Source organism: Rhinatrema bivittatum, chromosome 3 (assembly GCF_901001135.1).
Source record: "Rhinatrema bivittatum chromosome 3, aRhiBiv1.1, whole genome shotgun sequence".
NCBI classification, from domain to species: Eukaryota; Metazoa; Chordata; class Amphibia; order Gymnophiona; family Rhinatrematidae; genus Rhinatrema; species Rhinatrema bivittatum.
In genome coordinates, this window is record NC_042617.1 from 58736065 (window position 1) to 58761322 (window position 25258).

At 44.7% G+C, this 25258-nt stretch overlaps 1 protein-coding gene across 1 annotated transcript in view; it reads left to right on the forward strand.

The window, feature by feature from the left end:
* Nucleotides 1-25258, forward strand: part of UBR2 (ubiquitin protein ligase E3 component n-recognin 2) — a 426990-nt gene that overhangs the window by 292603 nt on the left and 109129 nt on the right. The window contains 5 exon segments of the mRNA XM_029593304.1: nucleotides 3599-3701; nucleotides 14699-14808; nucleotides 14951-15028; nucleotides 15833-16014; nucleotides 16124-16323. Of these exon segments, the coding sequence (XP_029449164.1) occupies nucleotides 3599-3701; nucleotides 14699-14808; nucleotides 14951-15028; nucleotides 15833-16014; nucleotides 16124-16323 (673 nt within the window).

Sequence of the window (25258 nt, forward strand, 5' to 3'; positions counted from 1 at the left end):
TATTCCAATTTGCTAAAATGCTTTTACATATCCGCCATGTATCAGGGGTGAAAAGCAAAACACAGACCAAATTGGAGTTCTCTCGTGGGGGCTGTGGTTGTAGCAGGAGGACTCGGTTGGCCCACCGACCCCTTTTGAGTGATTGTTTCAAAATCTTACTAGGATTGCCCCTATTCACAAACCTATTATACATCTCTGTTGCACTATGATAGTATTCGGTGGTGGTGGAACACAGTTTCCTTAATCTTAAAAACTGTCCAACAGGCACGTTCTGCTTAAGTATCAGGGTATGACAACTTTCAAAATGTAAGAGGTTCTGTCTCCTATCTAAAAATAGAAAAGTGGAAACCCTCATTATAAGAAATAGCAATATCCAAAGACGTATCAAAGTGGTACTAATGGTAGAAGTGAACTATAGACTTCCTGAATATTAACAAGAAACAAAAAGCTCCCAAAATTCAGTTAAAGTGAGTAGATAACAAACATGGTAAATATATAATCCTCCTCAACAATACTCTTTATGAAAAAGTTAGACCTTCATATAATAGGCATTTTAACTGTCTTCTGCCTTATATATAATCATAAGTCTACAGTCCCATTTTTTTTATTTTTATCCTTTTTTTCTTTTTTGCAATTAAATTTTATTGTCCTTGTTCAAAAATAGTCCAGCAACTTGTCTTATGTAGAATCAATGTAGTAAAGAAATAGGTTAAAAAAATAATCAAGCAACTTATTTTATAGAGTTAATGTGATAAAGAAATGCCACCACAGGATAGTGTATACTCCAAAGATGCCCGTCTCTTCTCAATCTGACATGCGTCTGTGTTTCGAACCAAAGTTCTTCAGGGCACTTTCTTTTAATCAAGGTCTGAAAACAATTATATTAAACATTTTTCAAAACACAAAATTATTTGAAAAGAATTCCGCTGCTTCAAACATTCACATACATCATCGCGTCAAACCAGAAATGAGATCAAACAATGTCCTCTCAATTAGCTGATGAATTTAAAGCCCAAACCTGACAATCAACAGTCACATTACAACGTCAGAAGAAAATCCTAAAGGAACATGTGGATTCAAAATAACAAATACTAATCGATCTCATTGTTAACACCGTCAAGGTTGTATTGAATTCAGATGGAATATCCAAAACTGTTCCTGGTAGTTTAATCGATAGGCAAGGTCTCCTCCTTGTACATAAATCACACACTTACTCAATGACATTCGATTTGAGATTGGAGAACAGGTGACAAAACTTGACGCAATGTTGCACCATGGGGGCTTGCATTTTCTGAGCAGAAATACAGCTACAGTGTTCTAAAATGCGTTTACAAACAGGCTGCAATGTTCTTCCAATGTATTTCTTGCCACATGGGTAAATTACCATATACATAAAATTTGAGGACATACAATCAGTATGCTGTTGGGCAAAAAATCCTTACTTGTTGTTTCATCATGCCAAGAGGGTCCCGTGATGGATTGTCCACAAATCGAACAGCCCTCACAACTTCAGTCATCATTTCTCAGTTCGCTATTATGAATCCACATGTTTCTTTAGGATTTTCTTCTGACGTCGTAAAGTGGCTGTTGTTTGACAGGTTTGAGCTTTAAATTTACCGGCTAATTGAGAGGACATTGATCTAATTTCCGGTTTGACGCCATGATGTATGTGAATGTTTGAAGTGGCAGAATTCTTTTCAAATAATTTTGTGTGTTAAAAAATGTTTAATATAATTCTTGTTTTCAGACCTCGATTATATGATAGTACCCTGAAGAAGAACTTTAATTTGAAACACGGACCCATGTCATGCTGAGAAGACATGGGTATCTTTGGAGTATACACTATCCTGTGGTGGCATTTCTTTATCACATTGACTCTACATAAGATAAGTTGCTGGATTGTTTTTTAAACCTATTTCTTTACTACATTGATTCTACATAAACAAGTTACTGGACTATTTTTGAACTAGAACAATAGATTTTATTGCAAAAAAGAAAAAAGGATAAAAATAAATCAAATGGGACTGTAGACCTATGATTATATATAAGGCAGAAGACTGTTAAAATATTTGATTACATTTTTCTGATGGTGTCTATTATGAAGGTCTAACATTTTTTCATAAAAAGTATTGTTGAGGAGGATTATATATTTACCATCCTGAATATTAAGCCACAACAGAAAGTTGTCCAGGTCGGGATGGCTGCTTGACCAAAACAAAATTGTCATCAATGTAACGTTTCCACAGGATGTTATTTTTAAAAAGCAATCTGCCCATATACAGATTGGCAATATCGGGGGCCATTGATGCACCCATCGCAACCCCTCTTAGTGGCCCAGGGATCAACTGAGGGATTAGGAAGTTTCACCAGGTTTTTCAGAAGATCACAGTTTCCAGGTACTCTGCAGTAGTTAATCTTTCCACTAAGGTGCTGACTTCTGACCAATTAGGAGCTTTAGAGAAAGGTTTGTCCTTTGCTCCTACCAATCAATTCAATAAGTTTCAATTGCACATAGCTTTACAAAACATAGTACGGTCATTGAGATTACAATTATTCTTTTCAGACCAAAAGGAAACATTTAATGATCTATCTTTAGTGAGACCAAAATCCACTTGGATTCCTCCTGGCCCTATAGATCCAGCCATTTCTACTTTTGCTGAATTAGTTAAGAGGGATATTCAGACTATTCAGCCTAAGAGGCCACTGGATAGCTCTAGCAATAATCTCACCAAGTCTCAATGCCAGGCATTGTTCAGTTACAAGCTGATGAGACTATAGTCATTAAGCCAGTGGACAAAGGGGGTGCAGTTGTGGTGTTAAACACCAACGACTATGTGGAGGAGATTGAATCTCAACTATCTAATAGAGTTCTATAATGCACTTACCTCTGATCCCACTTCACAGATCAAATTCAGATTAGACTGATTAATTGATGATACAGCCATGGTTCTTTGGATCACTGCCAAGGAACGAGACTTTTTGAAAGTAGCTTTTCCTGTGTGCTCAGCCTTCTATATATAGCCCAAAATTCACAAACATCTGATTAAACCACCGGGGAGACCCATAGTTTCCCTTAGAGGTTTGCTTTTAGAACCTCTTTCGATTTGTGTGTACAAATTTTTGAGAGGTTTTGTGGAGAGATTACCCTCTTATATTAGGGATTCAGGCCATATTATTAATATTTTAGAAGAGTTGTCAGTTCCCATTCCTGATTTTACTGTTGGTGACTATTGATATAACCTCACTTTAAACAAACTTTCCACAGGATGATGTTATAGAGATTGTAAGAGATTGTTTGGAACGAAGGTCTGATTCTTGTAGGGTACCCAATGATTTTTGGTAGATTTGGTTGCTTTAGCAATGAAACAAAACTTTTTTGTTTTGGAGACCATTTTTTTCAATAAATTAAGGGGGTTGCAAAGGGTGCATCAATGGCCTCCAATATTGCCAATCTGTATATGGGCAGATTTGAGGAACGGGTGCTTTCTGTACCATAGAAGGAAACTAGGCATTACGAAATGTTCACATGTTCCTTTGATGAATACAAAATAATGTTAGATTCTAGTGTAACATGCTATTTGTCTGTAAATACATGTAGGTTTTGCATTTGATTGGAATGGCACTACAAGAAGAAAAACAGCACCTGGAGCATTTCAGCGAAGATAACCTTGTAACATTTACTTTCACTCAGAAGATTTTAAGTAAGTCTATCTAAAAGAGCTTAAAATCAACATTGATTTGTTTTTCATTTAAACCCTCTTAGCCTTTACTGATAAAATAATCTGAATACAGTATTTTCCCTTAACTAAAGCAGTTTTTGTCAAACCTTGCCTGGAGATATACCTAACAAGTTAGGTTTTCAGGATATCCATAATAAGTATGCATGAGATGGATTTGTATGAATTGGAGACCCTAAAGTATGCAAACCTATCTCATGCATATCCATTGTAGCAATCTGAAAACCCAACTGGATAGGTGTACCTCCAGGAGAGGGTTGGGAAACAATGTTCTAAAGCAAGTTCAGCTCAATACTATATTCTTTGTTTTTACAGATAGTCCAGATATGACTGATTTTAGAGTTTTTGCCCCTGAGGTAACAGATATACAGGATATTGCACAAATGTTGCTTCTAGTTTCATGGACAGGGGCGGATGAGTTGTGTAGGCATTTGGGCATGCCACAGGAAGCTGATCAGTCCAGTGATGGTCCACTTGCAGTGGCCAGTCAGGTTGGCAGTATTCTCTCTTGGGAACCTGGTATCTGGGCAATCATGATTGACTGGCTCTACATGTGGAAGTGGCTCACTCAGTGGTGTGGGCAACAAAATGGGTTAGACGCCAAGAAATGTCCGTTTAGAATCTTTATTATGGAGACTCGTTCATCCAATGTTAAGCTCGACTCAGGCCGAGTTTCGCCCCCTCAATGGGGCTGCCTCAGGGGCTGCAATACACAAATATCAAATAACCTTGACAATACAGGACAATAATAAATCAATTGTGAAATCATATGCACATATAAAATGGTAGCATATAAGATGGAAACATATAAAATGGAAATCAGATTGAAACAAAATAGAACAAAAAAAACAGAATAAAGTGGTATGGGTGTGTACAAAGATGTATGATTTTACCTGTATGTGATATCTCTTGATTATGTATGATTGTTAACTCATACCATAGAGATTTTCTGAGCGTCTGTAAGATGTGCAAAAATATATAATAAATACACAGCATTCAACTTAAGACAAAAACGCTTAACTCATGCCTGTGCAGAGGCCAAGCAGGCGGAGCGTTTAGAAGGCGCCATTGCATATGGCGCGGATGCCCTCTATGACTTGCTTCGCGTCCAGGCTAAGGCAATGGTTTCTGCAGTGTCGGCCAGACGCCTCCTCTGGCTGCGCAACTGATCCGCGGACTCCTCTTCCAAGGCTCAGCTGGGCCCGCTCCCCTTCAAGGGTAAGTTGCTTTTTGGAGAGGACCTAGAACAGCTTATTAAATCCTTGGGTGAGAACAAGTTCCATAAGCTGCCAGAGGACCGCCCTTAAACAGTCTGTCGTTTTTCCCGACACGTACTCGCTTCCGGGGGCAACGCCGGTACAACAGCAGGGCGCACGGTTCTTTTCCAAGAGGAGCGACTTCCAGGTCGCCGTCCTGGTCTCATTCCTTTCGGGGCTGTCGTGCCTTCAGAGAGGGTAATCGGCAACATCAGGCCACCAAGTCAGCTACCCAATGAGATCCAAGCGGTCCATTCCTCCGTGTGAAACTTAGGTGGACGTCTTTCTCTGTTTTGCAAGGAATGGGCCAAAATCACGTCGGATCAGTGGGTTCTTGAGGTGATAGAACACGGCTACGCGTTAGAATTTTCCCGGGACCTGCCGGATCTCTATCTCGTTTCTCCTTGCGGCCGACTAAAGCAGCCTGCTGTCTATCAGACCCCTCTCCAGGCCCTTGCAGTGATAGTCCCGGTGCCAGTGGAGGAGCAAGGTGCCAGCCAGTATTCCATCTACTTCGTCGTGCCCAAGAAGGACGATTCATTTCGTCCAATCTTGGACCTCAAGAGGGTCAACCGTGCCCTCAGGGTATCCCATTTCTAAATGAAGACCCTGAGGGCGGTGATAGCGGCAGTTTGTCCAAGCGAATATCTGGCCTCCCTCGACTTGACAGAGGCTTATCTCCACATACCGATTCGACGCGAGCATCAGAAGTATCTCTGTTTCAACATCCTGGACCAACCCTTCCAGTTCCGAGCTCTACCCTTCGGCCTCGCCACTGCTCCCCACACTTTTACCAAGGTCTTGGTGGTCGTGGCAGCCGCACTTTGCCAAGAAGGATTCCTAGTCCACCCTTATCTGGATGATTGGCTCGTGCGGGCCAAGTCACCGGCTCTCTGCAGACTAGCAGTTGACAGGGTCCTTGCTCTCCTCATCTCACTCGGCTAGATAATCAACTTCCCCAAGAGCAATCTCCAGCCCTCACAGGTCCTGGAATTCCTGGGAGCTCGCTTTGATACCCGAGTCGGAAAAGTGTTTCTCCCAGACGCTTGGGTGCTCAAGCTCATCGATCAAGTGAACAACCTTCTTTCTCGTCCGCTTCCCACAGCATGGGATTACCTGCAGGTTCTGGGGACTATGGCCTCCACTATCGACATGGTCCCCTGGGCCTTTGCGCATATGCGACCAATACAGAAAGCGTTGTTATCCCGCTGGAAGCCAGTATCTGAACAGTTCCAGGTGACTCTACCACTCTCCGACTCTACCATTGCAGACATACAATGGTGGCTGTCGCCAGCGCATCTCTTGAAGGGGATGCCTTTGCTGACTCCGCAGTGGGTCATAGTCATGATGGATGCCATTTTCTCCGGGTGGGGAGCAGTCTGTCAATCCAAGATGACGCAGGAGATACTGGTCCCCAACCCAGTCACATTGGCACATCAATCATCTAGAAACTCTTGCGGTGCGCCTGGCTCTCAAGGCCTTTCCTCTGCTAATCTGCCGCAAGGCGGTGCACGTCCTCTCGGACAACTCCACTACGGTGGCCTATATCAATCGTCAGGTGGGGTACCCGGAGTCATCTGGTGGTGCTGGAAGCCAGCAAGCTCTTTGCCTGGGCGGAGCGGCACCTGGATCATCTAGCTGCCTCCCACATAGCTGGCAAGGAGAATGTACAAGCCAACTTCCTCAGCCGACAACGTCTCGATCCCAGCGAGTAGGAGTTGTCCAATGGAGCGATGGATCTGATTGTTCGCAAGTGGGGCCCTCCTCACCTGGACCTGATGTCAACCTTGAGCAATGCCAAGGCTCCCAGATTCTTCAGTCGCTGGAGGGAGCATTGCTCGGAAGGAGTGGATGCTCTGGTCCCCCCTTGGCCTCACAACGTTCTCCTCTACGTGTTTCCTCCGTGGCTGCTAGTGGGAAAAATTCTCAGAAGAATAGAGCTCCACAGGGGGCCGGTCATTCTTGTGGCATCCGAGTGGCCCCGCAGACCGTGGTTCGCGGATCTGGTAAATCTGGCGACGGACGGTCCTCTTCGCCTCGGCCATCTCCCCCGCCTCCTTTGGCAGAGTCCTGTATTTTTCGACCAGGCGGATCGCTTCTGTCTAGCGGCATGGCATTTGAACGGCGGAGATTGAGGAAAAAGGGCTATAAAGAAGAAGTGATATCCACTCTGCTTTGGGCTCATAAGCAGTCTACGTTACTAGCTTATGTCCACGTTTGTAAAATTTTTGAAAATGCCTGCGCGGAATCGGGTGCCTCGGCTCATTCGCCTTCGGTTTCTATGATTCTCTCATTCCTTCAGAAGGGCCTCTCCAAGGGTCTTTCCTTCACCTCATTGCATGTCCAAGTCTCCGCCCTCGGTTCCCTCTTAGGCACCTTCGAGGGTCATGCGGTGGCCTCTCATCTGGATGTCGTCCGTTTCCTCAAGGGCGCCAAGCATTTGAAGCCGCCCGTCCGGGCCACTTGTCCTTCGTGGAGTCTTAACTTGGTTCTTCGGGCTCTGTGTGCGGTACCTTTCGAACCTCTCAGTCGGGCTACCCTCAAGGATTTGACGCTCAAGACTGTTTTTCTGGTTTCTACCTGCTCCGCCAGACAGGTGTCGGAGATTCAAGCGTTGTCCTGTCGGGAGCCCTTTCTGCGGTTCTCTGATTCAGGAGTTTCTCTCAGGACCATACCTTCTTTCTTGCCGAAGGTTGTTTCTTCTTTTCATGTCAATCAGTCAGTGGAGCTTCCCGCGTTCTCTCCTGAGGATATAGCAGGTCCCGTGGGGAGTGATCTTCGCCGCCTTGATGTAAAACGCGTTTTACTACGTTACCTTCAGGTTACCAATGACTTCCGAGTCTCAGATCATCTTTTTGTTCTGTGGATTGGTCCAAATAGAGGCAACCAAGCTTCTAAGACTACAATCGCTCGGTGGTTGAAGGAGGCAATTTCCTCGGCCTATATCTAAAAAATTTTTATTCAATCAATAGGTGCCCGACTCTAGTCCTGAGTTTCTCCCATTTGTGGGCTGCTTCAGGGGCTCAAAACAGCAGAATTTCACTTTAAAGATGTATTTTACAATCTTTCAAGCCTCAAATAAGAATGATGTCCAAAACATAAGTGACAGATTTGAGCACTCCGGTTTTTTATAATCGGAGCAGCTACAAAGATAATGTGCTTTCAAACAGCAGCATAATTCTGAGTGCCAATCAGAGTAGTTCCAAACTACGACAAAAGGTACAGTACATTCAACCAACAGTAGATATTCAACATCAGCCAAACTATGCTAACGTCTTGAATAGTCTCGATACTTTTCAAGTACACATTGCATACCAAGTAATATAAAAAGCATTATAAAAAACCGGAGTGCTCAATAATCGTATGCCTAAGAGTCTGTTTATGAACTCACATGGAATGAGCACACCAGCCAAATCTGTCACTTATGTTTTGGACATCGTTCTTATTTGAGGCTTGAAAGATTGTAAAATACATCTTTAAAGTGATATTCTGCTGTTTTGAGCCCCTGAAGCAGCTCACAAATGGGCGAAACTCAGGCCTAGAGTCGGGCACCTATTGATTGAATAAAAAGTTTTTGGAGGACTTTCAGCTAATCCTTGTTTTATTCCTCACGGCTTTTTTAGACCGTCTTCCTTTTTGTTTTTTATCGGCCTGTATCTGCCAGGGCCGGGCGGTTCTGTAGGGCCTGAAGGCTCATTCCTTGCGTTCTCAAGCTACTTCTTGGGCGGAGAGTCAATCGGTCTCTCCGCAGGAAATATGCAGGGCCGCTACTTGGAAATCCCTGCATACCTTTGCTCAACATTACCACCTTGACGTACAGGCACCAGTTTTGATTCCTTCGGTTGGCAGGTACTTTGAGCGGGACTGTCTCAGTCCCACCCTTTGTAGGGAAGCTTTGGTGCATCCCATGGTCTGGACTGATCTGGGTATGTACAGGGAAAGGAAAATTAGTTCTTACCTGTTAATTTTCATTCATGTAGTACCACGGATCAGTCCAGACACCCTCCCGTGTTTCCTTGGTCTGTCCACTCGAACTCCTTCCTGTTTTCTCCTTCTCATAGAAGTGTGTCTGCATGGCTCTCTTGGATTCTCATTGAAGGCACCAGAAGCATCTTTTACGATGATCAGGGACAGTCATGCAAGAACGATTAGTTAAGACAGTTCATTCAATTGTTCTATTATTTGATTGTTCAACAACTTACTAGTTATGTGGTTACTTGCTTGACCTTATGCCTTTTGCTGCTTTGACAATGGTTATACTGAAGGGCTGCAGGGTAGGCTCTGTCCTGATATAGGATACCCTTTCAGTTTTGGTCTGTCTCCATCTGCTGGACAGGAGGCTCAACCCATGGGTCTTGACTGATCCGTGGTACTACAGGAACGAAAATTAACAAGTAAGAACTAATTTTCCTTTCTGTTTCTCCAATGTTGCATTGAATGTAAAGTCTAGTTTTTTTGTGTTTCCCTTTGTTTTTTGTACATTTCTAATTTGTCTTTTGTTCTGTTTTTGTGAAGTATTCTGCTAGTATATTCATTTATTCACATTAATTTATAGCCTGCCATATTCTCAATTCTTGTTCATGGCGGATAACAATTGCCGACAAATAATAAAGTACATCAACAGCAGTAATTAATATAGTAATATACAGTTGTATAGAGACATATAGCAGTCCAGCTTGTTTTATTGCCAATAGCTGTATTGGTGGTCTAGCATTCGCCGTAATTTTTTTTCTCCAAGGACAAGCAGGATGATGTATTCCTCACAGGCAGGTGAAGACATCCAACTGAGCCTGGCTGATGAAGTTTACTTCAAAGATTCTAGAAGCTTTGACCTGCTCCATTGAGCTTGTGCGTGCCATCCCACATCATTTACATTGTGCAGGTCTTCCATTCATTCTTGTTTTTCTGTAGAGCCTAACAGTTGTGATTCTGGGGTCTCTTACTGAGAGACAAGTCTTTGTGCATTTTCATTGCAGAGGCACCTGGTTCACCTCCTACCCCTATTAAGTTCACTAGCTAGGCTTTTCCTTGATCCAAGTTAGTTTTCTTTACTTTTTTTTTTATCCACCAGGTGCATTGGTATCAATGCATCAAGCAGAATTGGTTGACTTTTATGTAAAATTGAGGTGTTTGAATTTGCCTCTTACTTTTTTGGCTGATGACCGAGAAGCAGAAGAGGGCCAACAGCTTCAATAAGTACCTCAATGTGGATTCATCATGTGTATCATGAATTCTAGTAAGAGGTGTGTGCTCTACTTAGGGGATGTCTGAGTGCTGCACATGCAGAAAGATAACTCCTAGAAGATGTCATTACCATCTGGAGCTCACAGAGAAGCTCTTTGAGAGGTGTAAATGCAGCCCATTAATATTAAAGGGGCCAGAAGCTGCATCAGATGGTGGCGGTGCATTGACTATTAAAGCATTAGTCTCCCTCAACATCAAGCACCCACAAAACGCAGGGAAACAGACCATAGTCTAGCCCCCTTCCCACCCCCAGTCCAATGAAAGGGAAAGATCCTGTTTCATCAGTATCGGCATCAAAGAGCAACAATGCCAGGCATTGAGCAGAGGTGAAGAATCTGTATTGGTCCCTGACAAAGCACAATGCTAGCAGTATGCACGAGCATGCTACAGCTCTAAATTCCCCAAAAGCTTTCCCATAGAGAGAGAAGTTTGCCCTTGCATCAATCTGGAAAGCTCAACAGCCTTCAAGAGCCCACATAGTCACTGTTCTTCCTCAAGTAACCCAAGAAGATGTAACCACTCACCCTGCTACTCATGCTGTATTGGCATCAGCAGTTTTTTAGGAAGAGTTGGAGAAGAAGATACAAGCAGTGTTGCCTTACAGACGAAGGCCTATCTGCTGCTTGAGGCTCATAGAATCTAGATAGAAGGTCTCTGACGCTAGTTCCTGGAGAGAGGTTTCAGCATCTAGAACCACCACACCGGTGTCCATTTCCAATGCACTAGGGGGATAGGGGGCAGCTTCCCCAAGGTGCAGAAGTTCATTAAGGTCTAGACACCAACACCCTGTATCTGGCTAGAAGATCAAGGCCTCCTTGAGGCCAATCTGACCTACAGAATTTGTTAGAGGTATCATAATCCAACTTCTTTCTTTCCTAGGGCCTATTATTTTTGTTCTAGGCTGTTCCTTATAGGTTAAGTAATAAATGGGAAGAAAAGCTTGTTGCCAACAAAAATATTGTTGTCTGTTGGTACTAGTTATCATTGTTACCCCTAAGAATTCTCCATGCATGAGGAGTGCCATCCTGCTTGTGCTCGGAGAAAGCAGAGTTGCACACCTGAAACGGGTGTTCTCTGTGGACAGCAGGATGTCACTCCTCACAAAATCTACCCACACCCTGAAGTTGATTTCTTTGGATTTTTTTTTTTAATGCTAAAATATGTCTGAAGGGACACCATGTTGATGTGTGACAGAATAGCTGCCTGTGCATACTCAGTGTGAGGCACAGTCAAAGTTCTAGAAATTTTGACACAGGTTTTCTGTGCAGGGTCAGATGATGTACCCATGTGTAAGGACTGATGTCCTGCTGTCCTCTGAGAACACCTATTACAGCTAAACAACTCTGCTTTATTTGGCTATGTTGGGGCAATCATACTAGCAGGAGTTTTAAATCCTGGTGTTGGCTAAATGTTTGGCTATATCAAACACATCCTACTCAATTTTTGACCTTTTTATTTCTTCATATTTTTTCACACAAATTTTTATCAAAAAACATCTATATAGCAGAAAAACTTCTTGCTAGAGCATACAAATCCACTCTAAAATCATTACAAACATTATTGATTCTCCAAAGAGCCCACCACTCTGGAAACTGTCCATATTTATCTTTCACACCAAATCAAGTTAGGAATTATTAGGAAGGGAATGGTTAATAAAACGGAAAATGTCATCATGCCTCTATATCGCTCCATGGTGAGACCGCACCTGGAATACTGTGTACAATTCTGGTCACCGCATCTCAAAAAAGATATAGTTGCGATGGAGAAGGTACAGAGAAGGGCAACCAAAATGATAAAGGGGATGGAACAGCTCCCCTATGAGGAAAGGCTGAAGAGGTTAGGGCTGTTCAGCTTGGAGAAGAGACAGCTGAGGGGGGGATATGATAGAGGTCTTTAAGATCATGAGAGGTCTTGAACGGGTAGATGTGAATCGGTTATTTACACTTTCAAATTTTAGAAGGACTAGGGGGCATTCCATGAAGTTAGCAAGTAGCACATTTAAGACTAATCGGAGAAAATTCTTTTTTCACTCAACGCACAATAAAGCTCTGGAATTTGTTGCCAGAGGATGTGGTTAATGCAGTTAGTGTAGCTGGGTTCAAAAAAGGTTTGGATAAGTTCTTGGAGGAGAAGTCCATTACCGACTATTAATCAAATTTACTTAGGGAATAGCCACTGCTATTAATTGCATCAGTGGCATGGGATCTTCTTAGTGTTTGGGTAATTGCCAGGTTCTTGTGGCCTGGTTTGGCCTCTGTTGGAAACAGGATGCTGGGCTTGATGGACCCTTGGTCTGACCCAGCATGGCAATTTCTTATGTTCTTATCCTTGTTTTCTTTCCTCTTTATAATTACACCATATTCAGAAATGGTTCAGACGCCCCAGAAATATTCATAGATGTATTCACAAACGTATTTCCATCTATGAATATATTTTTTTTTTTATTTGAAATGCCTTTTTTTAGTCAAGCTCCCTGATCCATTTAATGTCAGGCCAAGGAAAACATAGTCTAAGGTGAGTTCTACTTGGTTTAGTCAGAATTTGAAATTTATGTTGGAAATCTTTTTGGCTCAGTAATACCTGCAGAAGCGTGTGCACCTTGGGGCACTTCACATAATTTTTAAAGGATGGTTTGGTGGGCTGCACAGAAAGTGGTGGTATAATTTGATATCTTGTGAGCCAGTATTAAAGAATCCCCCAGGCTGATATTTTCCTACATTCTGCTCTTATTAATAGATGGGTAATGAGAAAAAGGTTATCAATAGTATCAGTGGTAATGGAGACATACTTGGTGTATTAAATAACACATTTGGTATAACCAGCATGCAGTTTTATGGAGCCAATTGGTTCAGGAACCGACAAGAAAGGGATCAATTTTAGATCTAATTCTCATTGGAGCACAGGATTTGGTGAGAGAGGTAACTGTGGTGGGACCGCTTGGCAATAGTGATCATAACATGATCAAATTTGAATTAATGATTGGAAGGGGGACAGTAAGTAAATCCATGGCTCTAGCACTAAACTTTCAAAAGGAAAACTTTGATAAAATGAGAGAAATAGTCAAAAAGAAACTGAAAGTTGCAGCTATAAAGGTTAAGTTGGGGCTACAGGTGTGGACATTGTTTAAAAAAACCCAAAACAAATCTTAGAAGCGCAGTTCAGATGTATTCCATGCATTAAGAAAGGTGGAAGGAAGGCCAGACAATTGCTGCCATGGTTAAAAAGTGAAGTAAAAAAGTTTTTTGGCCAAAAGATCTTCATTCAAAAATTGGAATAAGGATCCATCAGAAGAAAATATGATAAAGCATAAGCATTGGCAAGTTAAATGTAAGACATTGATAAGACAGGCTAAGAGAGAATTTGAAAAGAAATTGGCTGTGGAGGTAAAAACTCATAAAAACTTTTTAAAATATATCTGAAGCAGAAAGCCTGCAAGGGAGTTGGGCAGACCATTAGAGGATAGAGAGGTTAAAGGGACACTTAGGGAAGATAAGGCCATCGTGGAAAGACTAAACAAATTCTTTGCTTCTGTGTTTACTAAAGAGGATGTTCCGGAGTCAGTTTTCAAGGGTGATGAATCAGATGAACTGAACTATATCACAGTGAGCTTGGAAGCTGTGGTAGGCCCAATTGACAAACTGAAGAGTAGTAAATCACCTGGGACCTGATGGAATACACCCCTAGGGTTCTGAAAGAACTAAAAAATGAAATTTCAGACTTATTTCAATTAATTTGTAAACAATCATTAAAATCATCTGTTGTACCTGAAGACTGCAAGGTGGCCAATGTAACCCCGACATTTAAAAAGGGTGCCAGGTGTAATCCAAGTGTAATGTTATTTACTGCCTCAGATAATAGAAGGACTAGGGGGCATGCCATGAAGTTAGCAAGTAGCTCATTTAAAACAAATCGAAGAAAATTATTTTTCATTCAGCGCATAGTTAAACTCTGGAATTAATTGCCAGTGGATGTGATTTCAGCAGTTAGTATTTCTGGGTTTAAAAAAGGTTTGGATAAGTTCCTAGAGGTTAAATCCATAAACTGCTATTATGGTAATTAATAAGCAATAGTAGCTTGTGATCTATCTAATGTTTGGTTACTTACCAGGTACTTGTGGCTTGGATTGGCCACTGTCGGAAACAGGATACTGGGCTTGATGGATCCTTGGTCTGACCCAGTATGGCATGTCTTATGTCTTTAGTGGTTCAGTTTAATGTAAGATTTGTGCTCACTGTTTTATATTCATGAATACAAGGGTGTTCATGCCTGGCTTTACTACTTGTTGGAGAAGCCTTTCTTCCTTCATATTCAGTGAAAATAAACCATTAGCTAATGAGAAAACATTATGCCATATAATACATTTCAGAATTTCATGTGAACATAGACAATTGTGAATGAATACTGACAGCATATAAAAATGGAAAATAATTTTAGGTTATGATTTCTCATCTTTCTTTTTAGGGCCGGGTGAAGTTCCTCATACTTCTCCTAGCATACTAGCTACTTTAGAAACTTTACAAAATGCTCCTCATTTGGAAGTACACAAGGACATGATCAGGTGGATATTGAAGGTAAATGTTGCTTCTCTCATACTCTATTTGTCATATTATTGGTTTTGTTGTTAAGAGTAGGGCACTAATTGTCATTTAGATTTTAGTACTGAATTACAAAAAAAAAATAATAAGGAATCTAATGTGGTTTTTCTCATCACAGACTTTTAACACCGTGAAGAAATTGAAAGAGAGTTCTTCTATCAGTCCTGTTGAGACCGAAGGAAGTCTTATGGATGAGGTACTTTGAATTGAACCTGGTCCTCTGAAACCAGAGAGAGTGGAACCAATTTCTCACTGTCTATCTGAGAAGCAGCAAGTTCAGCACACATTGTGACACATAAATAAGGGCCCCTTGTAGCTGGAACTTGTCAGTCCTTGTATCGTCCCTAGAAAGGTCATCTTTTACATTCTTTGTCTTACTCAGTATTTGAGTAGTTTTTAGTATGTTTTAAATTGGGATGGGAAGCAAAATTGTATAAAGTAAAATCTATTTTAGTTTGAACCTTTTTAATGTTTTATGTAATTTGTAATAATATTCACTTTGGCTATCCGCAGCTGCTGAGCTGCAGAAGGTGATTATAAAATGCTTGGCATTTTTCACAGCACCTAGTAAGGACAGCTTATGTTTCAAGCATTGAGCATTGTATAAAAGGACCTGAATTCTCAGTCAGTTAAAATTAAGGTAGAGCAGGCATTAACGAATGGGCTCATCAGAGCACTGACATGCACTTCTCTGTAAGCCCACACATTGCCTTACCACCAAGGAGAGAGTCATTTGGACCATTTTAGTGTACAAAGTGGTAGACCCTTTTCTCCTGTGAGAATATAAACTATACATACAAAATAATAGGTTCTATAACTAATGTTATGGCATGAGTGTGTATTATGGGGGAAATTTAAAAAAAAAAACCCAGCAACTTAGTTTACAGTCACCTGATCCCAATATATATAATTTACAGTGCCTTTGAACTTAAATTTTAGTCATTAAAGGCTCATTGCTTCATGAGTTTTCAATGCTGTTAAGTAGATTATTACTTTGCAGGGATGCCGAGATAAAGACAAAGCCGAAAGGAAACGCAAGGCTGAGATTGCCAGGCTACGTAGAGAGAAAATTATGGCTCAGATGTCTGAGATGCAGCGGCATTTTATTGATGAGAACAAAGAGCTCTTTCAGCAAACAGTGGAAGAACTTGAGGCATCAACCTCCACAGTACACGATAATAGGTAGAGAAACACTTGCTTTTTTTGAATGGTACTAACTTTTGTAGGACTTAATACTTTTAAACCACATCCTTTATACAGTGAGGCATTTAATATCCTTATTTCATTTCAGCTCTGCGGTTCCAGATACAGCACTCATAGTTTTGGGTCCACAGCAGACTCGAGGAGCAGAACAGAAGCAAATGGTTATCTGCATCCTATGCCAAGAAGAACAGGAGTTCAAAATAGATAACAAAGCTATGGTCCTGGCAGCATTTGTTCAAAGATCAACAGTATTGTCAAAAAACAGAAGTAAAGTTATTGAGGATCTTGGTAAGTAATACCCAAATCTGTATTGTAGTCCGAAAGACTAGATAGTTACCTGCCTTTTCACCTTTGTTTAGTAGCCATTGTGATACAACATGGGAAAATACCTATTGTATCTGAATGTAACTTGCCTTGAACTGTTCATGAAAAAGCATGGGTGAAATCTAAACAAACAAAATTGTTTTCTTTAATTAGCCCTAGTGCTGATTTATCATAAATGTTGATTAAAAGATTCAAAATATTGTGTTCAAGACCATTTGCTTCAGAAGTGTATACTGTGTGTGTTCTTGTATGTGTTCAACCAGATGAATTAGATCCTTTAATGGAGCTGTGTGTCCTGTTAGCTGTAGAATATTATTTGTATGCTATTAAATTGGAACAGTTACTTGTAAGATAAGTTTTGAAAGTCTTGAGCAATTCCCATGCAGTTAGCTACTCGCTTGATGATATCTATGTTGACAAACTTTGCAGAACGTCTTCAATAATAGTATGTATGGTTTGGATTTGCAATGGATCATCTGCCAATAAAATGGTGGTGCTTCCTATACAATGGCATCACAGTTCCACTTGGGAAGTAAAAAATGGAAAACATTTAAGGAATAATAACTGTTATTTACTAAACTCTAGTAGGCAGACGTTTTTCCAATGAGATCTTGTGATTTTTAAAATTGATTGAACTGGGCAATAATATCTACATATACTGTTATTTCTAACTGTATATTTGATTTATGCAAATTTTGCATAATCAACCATTTTTTCCTTCTGTGATTTTGGTATCATCTTGAAAAACAAGATTTCAGTGCAGTAAAATAAAATACAATGTGACATTGTTGAAATACATTTTTCAATCAAAGATGTTTCATGATAAAATGTAATCATTTTCTTAAGTATATGCCTGTTTAGGTAGCTCCCTTTCAGCAATTATGCACATCTATCAGGTATGGCGTGACCTTACTGTTCCCCTTGTGATTTATGGGGGTAATTTTATAACTGCTTACCTAAATTAGATGTCAAATACATGCTTAAGTCAGTCCAGGGGCTTAGCAAACACCAACTTAGACTAAACCCATCTAAATCCAAACTCCTCTGGCTCAGCTGCCAAGGTCCCACTCCCTACAGTCACTTCCCTCACTGGCAGGTGCCACCTTACATCCTAAGGAGTCAGTATAAAGCCTATGAGTTCAACTCGACTGAAATCTCACAATGGAACCCCACATTTCGAAAGTAAGGTCCTCCTTCATGTATCTGCATCAGATCCGCCAGCTGCACAATTTCCTTGTTAAACACAATCTTGCTACTGTAATCCATGCATTAATCACCAGCTGATTCGATTAAATTCCCTATACCAGTGGTTCTCAACCTTTTTCCGGTTGAGACACACCTGACAGATGGTTCTCACATGCGTGACACATTGCTCATTCCCTGTACGTACCTGGATCAGTCCAGACAGTGGGTTATGTCCCCAATCCAGCAGATGGAGTCAGCACAAGCTTTGAGGGGGCGTATCCATATATACTACTACCCCCTCTGCAGGAGTTCAGTATCTTCTGACTCCAGCAGATGCGAGTAGGGGAATCAGGCTTCCCCTCCTTTTCCTTCACTTTCTTGCTTGATTATGGCTTGTTGTTGTCTTTTTCTGTGGATCAAGTTTGTATCAAGTTTGTATTAAGTTTAAAAAAAAAAAAAAAAAAAAAAGGCAGAGTTCTTTCAACTTCTGGGGAATGGCTTATCTTCCTTGTCTCTTCTCTGCGGCCTTGCTGTTTATTTCTCGTTGCAGCCAGGGGTAAGTTTGTTTTTCCTTTGTAGTTTTTTCCTTTACAGCTCAGCCCCCGGTGCCCGCGAAAGCCGGTGGAGCCGGCCTCTTCGCTCTTTACTCCCTCACCCGCGGCCATTTTACAGCTCCTCATGGGCTGCTGAGCCATTTAGGGAAAGATGTCTGGGGCGGGTCGTGTGGCCAGGAAGGCCCCCCCGCGGCACCCTCCTCTATTTTCAGACAGCGGGCAGTGCGGGCCGACCGGGCCCCCCCGCAGCGGCGCCTTTGTGCGCGTGGCCCCCCCCGTGGCTTTTTCTTTTCTCCTGCAGCGATCCCGATGCCGCAGCCGTCCCGCTGTGCGGCCTGCGGAGACCCGGGGTCCCGGATTTCCCGGGAGGGCATCTGTGCACGATGCCTTCCCGGGGGGGAAGGTACCTCACAGTCCCTGACTGATTTCTCTTTTTTGCCCGGGCGGTGCGGGCCGGCCACTCCGCCATTTTTGGCGGGAACGGCGGCCATTTTACATTCTGAGCGCCCTGAGGCGCAGGCCACGAGGGGGAACGGATCCCTGGAGGCCACGAGGGAGAACGGATCCCTGGAGGACTCTACCAGCGGGGGTGTTCCCCCGATTTTGGTGCAGGAACCAAGCACCCAGAGCCAGGGAGCAGGAACCACGCCGCCCCCGAAGCGCACCCGAGCAGGCCGGGGTTCTCTCCGGAGTTTATCCTGCTCATGCATACCGCTTATCTGCAGGGGCTGGAAGCACCTGTGGGACCCCCCCCCCCTCCTAAGATCCCTCGGATGTCGCCCTCGACGCCGGCCCCCCCCGACCCTCCGGGAGTGGGGGCCTCCCGCCTTCCTACCCGGGTCCGATCCACGCCCGCGGCAGTGGGGGCGGTGCCAGACCCAGCGGGACATGGACTTGACCTCCCGGACGGGGGACAAGGGGACGGCACACAGGAGGGGGATGATCCGCGTACCCTACGCCTCTTCCAGAGGGAAGAGCTGGACGACCTCATCCCGCGGATCAGCCAAGAATTAGATTTGGATCCGCCACCAGACCCGCCTGCCCCAGTAGCTCCCGCTGTCATCACTTCTTCAAGGAAGGGAGATCCTGTCCTGGCGGCACTCCGGCCGAGGGCTCGGGCTTTTCCCATTCATGACTCGTTTTTACAACTTCTCACCAGGGAATGGGACACCCCGGAGGCCTCCCTGAAGAGCAGCCGGGCTATGGAAAAGCTGTACCCGCTCCCCGAAGATTTTCTGGACCTCATCAAGGTCCCAAAGGTGGACTCCGCAGTGTCGGCGGTCACGAAGAGGACGACTATCCCAGTGACGGGAGGTGCGGCGTTGCGGGACACACAGGATCGTAAGTTGGAAGTTTTCCTTAAGCGGGTTTTTCGAGGTCTCCGCTCTGGGTATGCGGGCGGTGATGTGCAGTTCGCTTGCCCAGCGGGCTAGTCTCTTTTGGGTGCAACAACTCCTCACGTCTCAGAACCTGCCGTCCGATGAGGCTGCCCAGGCAGATCGGCTAGAAGCCGCAGTGGCGTATGGGGCGGACGCCTCGTACGACCTTTTTCGGGTCCTCACAAGATCCATGGTTTCGGTAGTGGCAGCACGACGACTACTGTGGCTACGCAATTGGGCGTCTGATACGTCCTCTAAGTCCAGTCTGGGCTCTCTTCCCTTCAGGGGCAAGTTCCTCTTTGGGGAGGATTTGGACCAGATCATCAAGTCCCTGGGGGAGAACGCTGTTCATCGGCTGCCGGAGGATAGGTTTCGACCATCCAGAGCGTTTTCTTCTTCTCGGACCAGAGCGCAACGGCGCTACAGGGGCTACAGACAGACGGGCTCCCGGCCATCCGCCCCCAGGTCTCAGCCCTGGTTGCGCGCCTTCCGCGGGCATCGGCCCGCACGCACTACTCCCGGAACCGGGAACCCCTATACCAAGTCTTCACAATGATGCCAGTCTCGCCCACTCCCCTGTCCCCAGGATTGGGGACCGACTAACGTATTTCTAAGCGGAGTGGGCACGGATCACCTCGGACCAGTGGGTCCTGGATACCATAAAACACGGCTACGCATTGGAATTTGTCCGCCCCCCGCAGGGAAGGTTCATCTTTTCCCCCTGTGGCTCGGACCTCAAGAGAGGAGCGGTGCAGCTGACTCTGGACAGACTCCGGGAGATAGGCGCTACTGCGCCCGTGCCCTTCGGAGAGGTGGGCTCGGGCCACTATTCCATCTATTTCGTCGTACCAAAGAAGGACGGTTCCTTCCGGCCTATCCTAGTCCTCAAGGAAGTCAACAAATCCCTTCGAGTCGTTCGGTTCCGCATGGAAACGCTCCGGTCAGTGATTGCGGCGGTGCATCGGGGGGAGTTCCTCGCCTCCCTGGACTTAACGGAGGCCTACCTGCACATTCCCATCCGCCCGGACCACCACAGTTTCCTTCGTTTCAAAATTCTGGACCAGCATTTTCAGTTCACGGCTCTCGCGTTTGGATTGGCGCCGGCGCTGCCCACCTTCACCAAGATCATGGTAGTTGTGGCGGCAGCTCTCCGGAAGGAGGGCATCCTGGTTCATCCTTATCTGGACGATTGGCTCCTCCGGGCGAAGTCATTCGATCATGGACGCTCAGCGGTGACTCGAGTAGTACGGTTTCTACATTCCCTGGGATGGGTAGTGAACTTCTCCAAGAGCTCCCTCATGCCCTTGCAACGCTTGGGTTTTTTTTTGGGGCAACTTTCGACACCCTACTGGGCAAAGTTTTTCTGCGCCAGGACAAAGCTCAATCCTTGCGGGATCACACACGACGGTTCTCTGCGTTACCAGAGCCCACCTCCTGGGACTACCTGCAACTCCTGGGAGTGATGGGGTCCACCATCGACCTTGTACCTTGGGCTTTCGCGCACCTCAGGACCTTACAGTGGGCGCTCTTCTCCCGTTGGAAACCAGTATTGCAGGACTATCAGATGATTCTCCCGCTCCCACAGAATGCCAGGGACAGTCTGGGCTGGTGGTTGGATCCGCCGGACCTGGCCCGTGGCATGTCCTTCGATCTGCCAAATTGGGTGGTGGTGACCACCTATGCCAGTCTAGCAGGCTGGGGTGCAGTCTGCGATCGAAGCGCCACGCAGGGGACGTGGTCCACGGTGGAGGCGAAGTGGTCAATCAACCGTCTGGAAACCAGAGCGGTCCGGCTAGCTCTGCGACATTTCCTCCCGCTTCTTCGGAACCGAGAAGTCAGAATCCTATCGGACAATGCTACCACCGTGGTCTACATCAACCGACAAAGAGGCACGCGCAGCCCGCAGGTCGCGCTCGAGGCGGCGCTGCTGATGCAATGGGCGGAGCGTCATCTCGTCCGGCTAGCGGCCTCGCACGTCGCCGGTGTGGACAACGTCCAGGCGGACTTCCTCAGTCGTCAACTGCTGGACCCGGAGAGTGGTCTCTCTCCGACAAAGCAATGCAACTTCTCGTCCATCGGTGGGGGGCCCCCCACTTGGATCTGATGGCGTCCGCTCTCAACGCCAAGGCTCCACGCTTCTTCAGGTGGCTCCGGAGAGAGCGCGGAGGGAGTGGATGCCCTGGTCCTCCCGTGGCCACCATATCTTTCTTTTCCACCATGGCCCCTGGTGGGCAGGATGCTCCGCAGAATAGAAAGCCATCAGGGGACCGTGGTTTTCGTCACCCCAGAATGGCCCAGGAGACCCTGGTTTGCGGACCTGCTACAGCTGGTGATCGACAGGCCAATCAGGCTGGGGCACCTCCCCCAGCTCCTACATCAGGGCCCGGTATTTTTCGAGCAGGCAGAATTCTTCTGTCTTGCAGCCTGGCTTTTGAGAGGCGCCGCCTCCGGCATCGGGGCTACCTGGAGGCGGTAGTATCCACGCTATTGCGGGCACGAAAGACATCGGCCTATGTTCGAGTCTGGAAGGTGTTCGAGCTGTGGTGTACCAGCCAGGCCACGAGACCCGCTAAGGCTTCTGTACCTCAGATCCTTCAGTTTCTACAGGCGGGGGTGGAAAAAGGGCTCACCTATAATTCACTACGGGTTCAGGTGGCCGCCCTTGGTTCGCTGTTGAGCGATGGGGGCTCTCTTCTACAGCATCCTGACATTGCTCGTTTTCTCAAGGGTGTCAAGCATATGCGTCCTCCGTTACGGGACCCTTGTCCCTCCTGGAGTCTTAACCTTGTGCTTCGCTCCCTGTCGGGACCACCGTTCGAGCCGCTGCGCAGCGCAACGATAAAGGATCTCACTCTCAAGACTGTATTTCTTTTGACCATCTGTTCCGCTCGACGCATCTCGGAGATGCAGGCTCTGTTGTGTAGAGAGCCCTATCTCCGTTTCTCCGACTCTGGAGTTTCGCTTCGCACCGTTCCCTCCTTCCTTCCGAAGGTGGTTTCTGCATTCCATGTGAACCAGACGGTGGAGTTGCTGTCCTTCTCTTCCTCAGAGCCGAAGTCTCTCCGTCTCTTGAATGTCAAGCGCACTCTGCGCCTCTATCTGGAGGCTACAAATGAGTTCCGAACCTCTGACCATCTCTTTGTACTCTGGGCCGGTCCTAAGAAGGGGTCTCGGGCCTCGAAGACTACCATTGCCAGATGGCTGAAGGCCGGCATTGCTGCTTCTTACATTGGGGCGGGTCGGACTCCCCCACCCGGAATCGTAGCGCATTCTACACGTTCTCAGGCGGCTTCCTGGGCGGAGGTTCGCTCGGTATCCTCGCAGGAAATTTGTAGGGCAGCCACCTGGAAATCGTTACACACGTTCTCGAGGCACTATCGTCTGCACCTCGCCTCTTCGGTCTCTGGACACTTTGGCGAGCAGGTTCTCCGAGCAGGCCTCGCAGGACCCCACCCGATTTAGGGAAGCTTGGGTACATCCCACTGTCTGGACTGATCCAGGTACGTACAGGGAAAAGAAAATTATTACTTACCTGCTAATTTTCGTTCCTGTAGTACCATTGATCAGTCCAGACGCCCACCGCGTTTGGGTTCTTGATCCTGCTCAGCTCTGCGCTGCTTCTTGCTCGCAGTGTTCTGTGTCTTCACAGTTGTTTCTTTTCGCTGTTTTTCACAGCTCCCTACAAGTTGGTAGGATGTTTGCAGTTACTTGTTGCGGTTACAATTGTTTTCATTATCTGTTTCCACAAACTTGATCCTTCGGGGGTTTCTACTCGGGCTTTGATATACTCGATACTGAACTCCTGCAGAGGGGGTAGTAGTATATATGGATACGCCCCCTCAAAGCTTGTGCTGACTCCATCTGCTGGATTGGGGACATAACCCACTGTCTGGACTGATCCATGGTACTACAGGAACGAAAATTAGCAGGTAAGTAATAATTTTCTTTTACAATCTATGGCAGAAATTTAAAAAAAAAAAAAAGCTCCCTATTACTTTTATTGTTAAGAATGACACAAGGGAAAAATAAGTACTTTCTCTGAACATAAATTATATAAATAGTAAACATCCCATACCAGAATAGCGTCATCTTCCAGCACTCAGACGGTAACCACCTTACCTAAGAAATGGCAACACTGAAAATATTACACCAGGCCTTAAAACTCCAATACTTCTATTAGGAAAATGGAACAAGCCAGGTTGCTATAGAGCCCTACCTAGAAACTACATGCAGCAGAATACCTCACCTCAATCACATGTGCAGACCTTCACCTAACAAAGAATAAAGAGACCATAAAGCATAAATGGAAACTTGCAGTCAAAAACTGAATTGGAAACCACAACAAGCCAGAGTCTCTGTATGCAGTGTAACAAAGGAAAAAAAGAAACACCACCAGTCCTTATAAAACAAATCAAGAAATATAAAATCAATAGCAATAAAACCATACTAACAAAAAGAACAGATTACTTCAAAACAGCTGATGAATGGAATATCCAATAATGAAAAACTCATATAAAAAATTTGTAGATACCAATAAAATATTTCAAAATAGCAGATACAAAGGCCCAATAATGAAAAATAATAAGAATACAAAAAATGTTTTGCTCTGCGTACCTGGGAACGTTTGATATCCAGGTGCCCTCAGATTGTTTTGAATTAGCAGGAGGAGGGATGGTGTGCTTGCAACTTTCTCCTCTCTCTCTCTCTCTCTCACTCTGGCTCTCAATCGCTCACATATACACATGCTTTCTCTCTCTCACTTATATAGGCTCTTAATTACACATTTACACACATACTGTCTGTCTTTTCATGCTTACACATACAGGCTTTCAATCACACACATATATGCTATCGGCTCCCTTGCCGATAGTCTCTTCTTTACATTTAGAAAAGAAATTGTTAATCTCTCTCTTTCTTCTAAAGCCAGGTTTGACCTCCCTGTTTTAATGTAACTTTTTCGCTTCCTATGTTTTTATTGGTTTCCCCTTGTTATTTGTAAACCGGTACGATAAGACCTGTCTTGAGCATCGGTATATTAAAAGAACCTAAATAAATAAAATAAATAAATATGCTGCCTTTTTTTCTCACACAGACTCTCATTCACATGCTCACAAACATGCTCTCTCTCTTTCTCTCATTTACACACAGGCTCTCAATCACATACTCGCATGCTCCCTCACCTAAACCAGCTTTCAATCACACACACACACACACATGCTCTCTTTCTTACTTATACACACAGGCTCTTAATCATACATACACATGATCTCTCTCATATACAAAGGATCTCAATCACACACACATACTCTTTCACACAAACAGGTTTTCAATCACAAACTTACACATACAGATTCCCAATCATACACTTACATTCATGCTCTCTCTCATACACAGATTCTCACTCACACACATACTCTCTCACATATACAGTGTCTCAGTCATTCACATACATGCTGTCTCACACACACACACACACACACACACATAGGATCTCAAACACACATGCTTGCTCATTCACTCACTCCCCCCACCTCCCCCGAACTAGCAGCAGCAGCCTCCTCCACGTCTAACCCTAAAGGCAGCAGCAACCTATTTCATTTTCATCCCTTGCAGAGAAAGGAGTCCCATCGGCCACAGGAGTTGACGTTGTTCTTCATTTTACTTTGAGCTGCGCTGCTCATCCTTCAGGCCGTGCCTCTCTTCTTTTCTTCGGGCTGATGCTGAGCGCACTAGCATGGTCTCTTCTTCCTGCGCACGCACCCGCTGCTCACCACTTCCTCT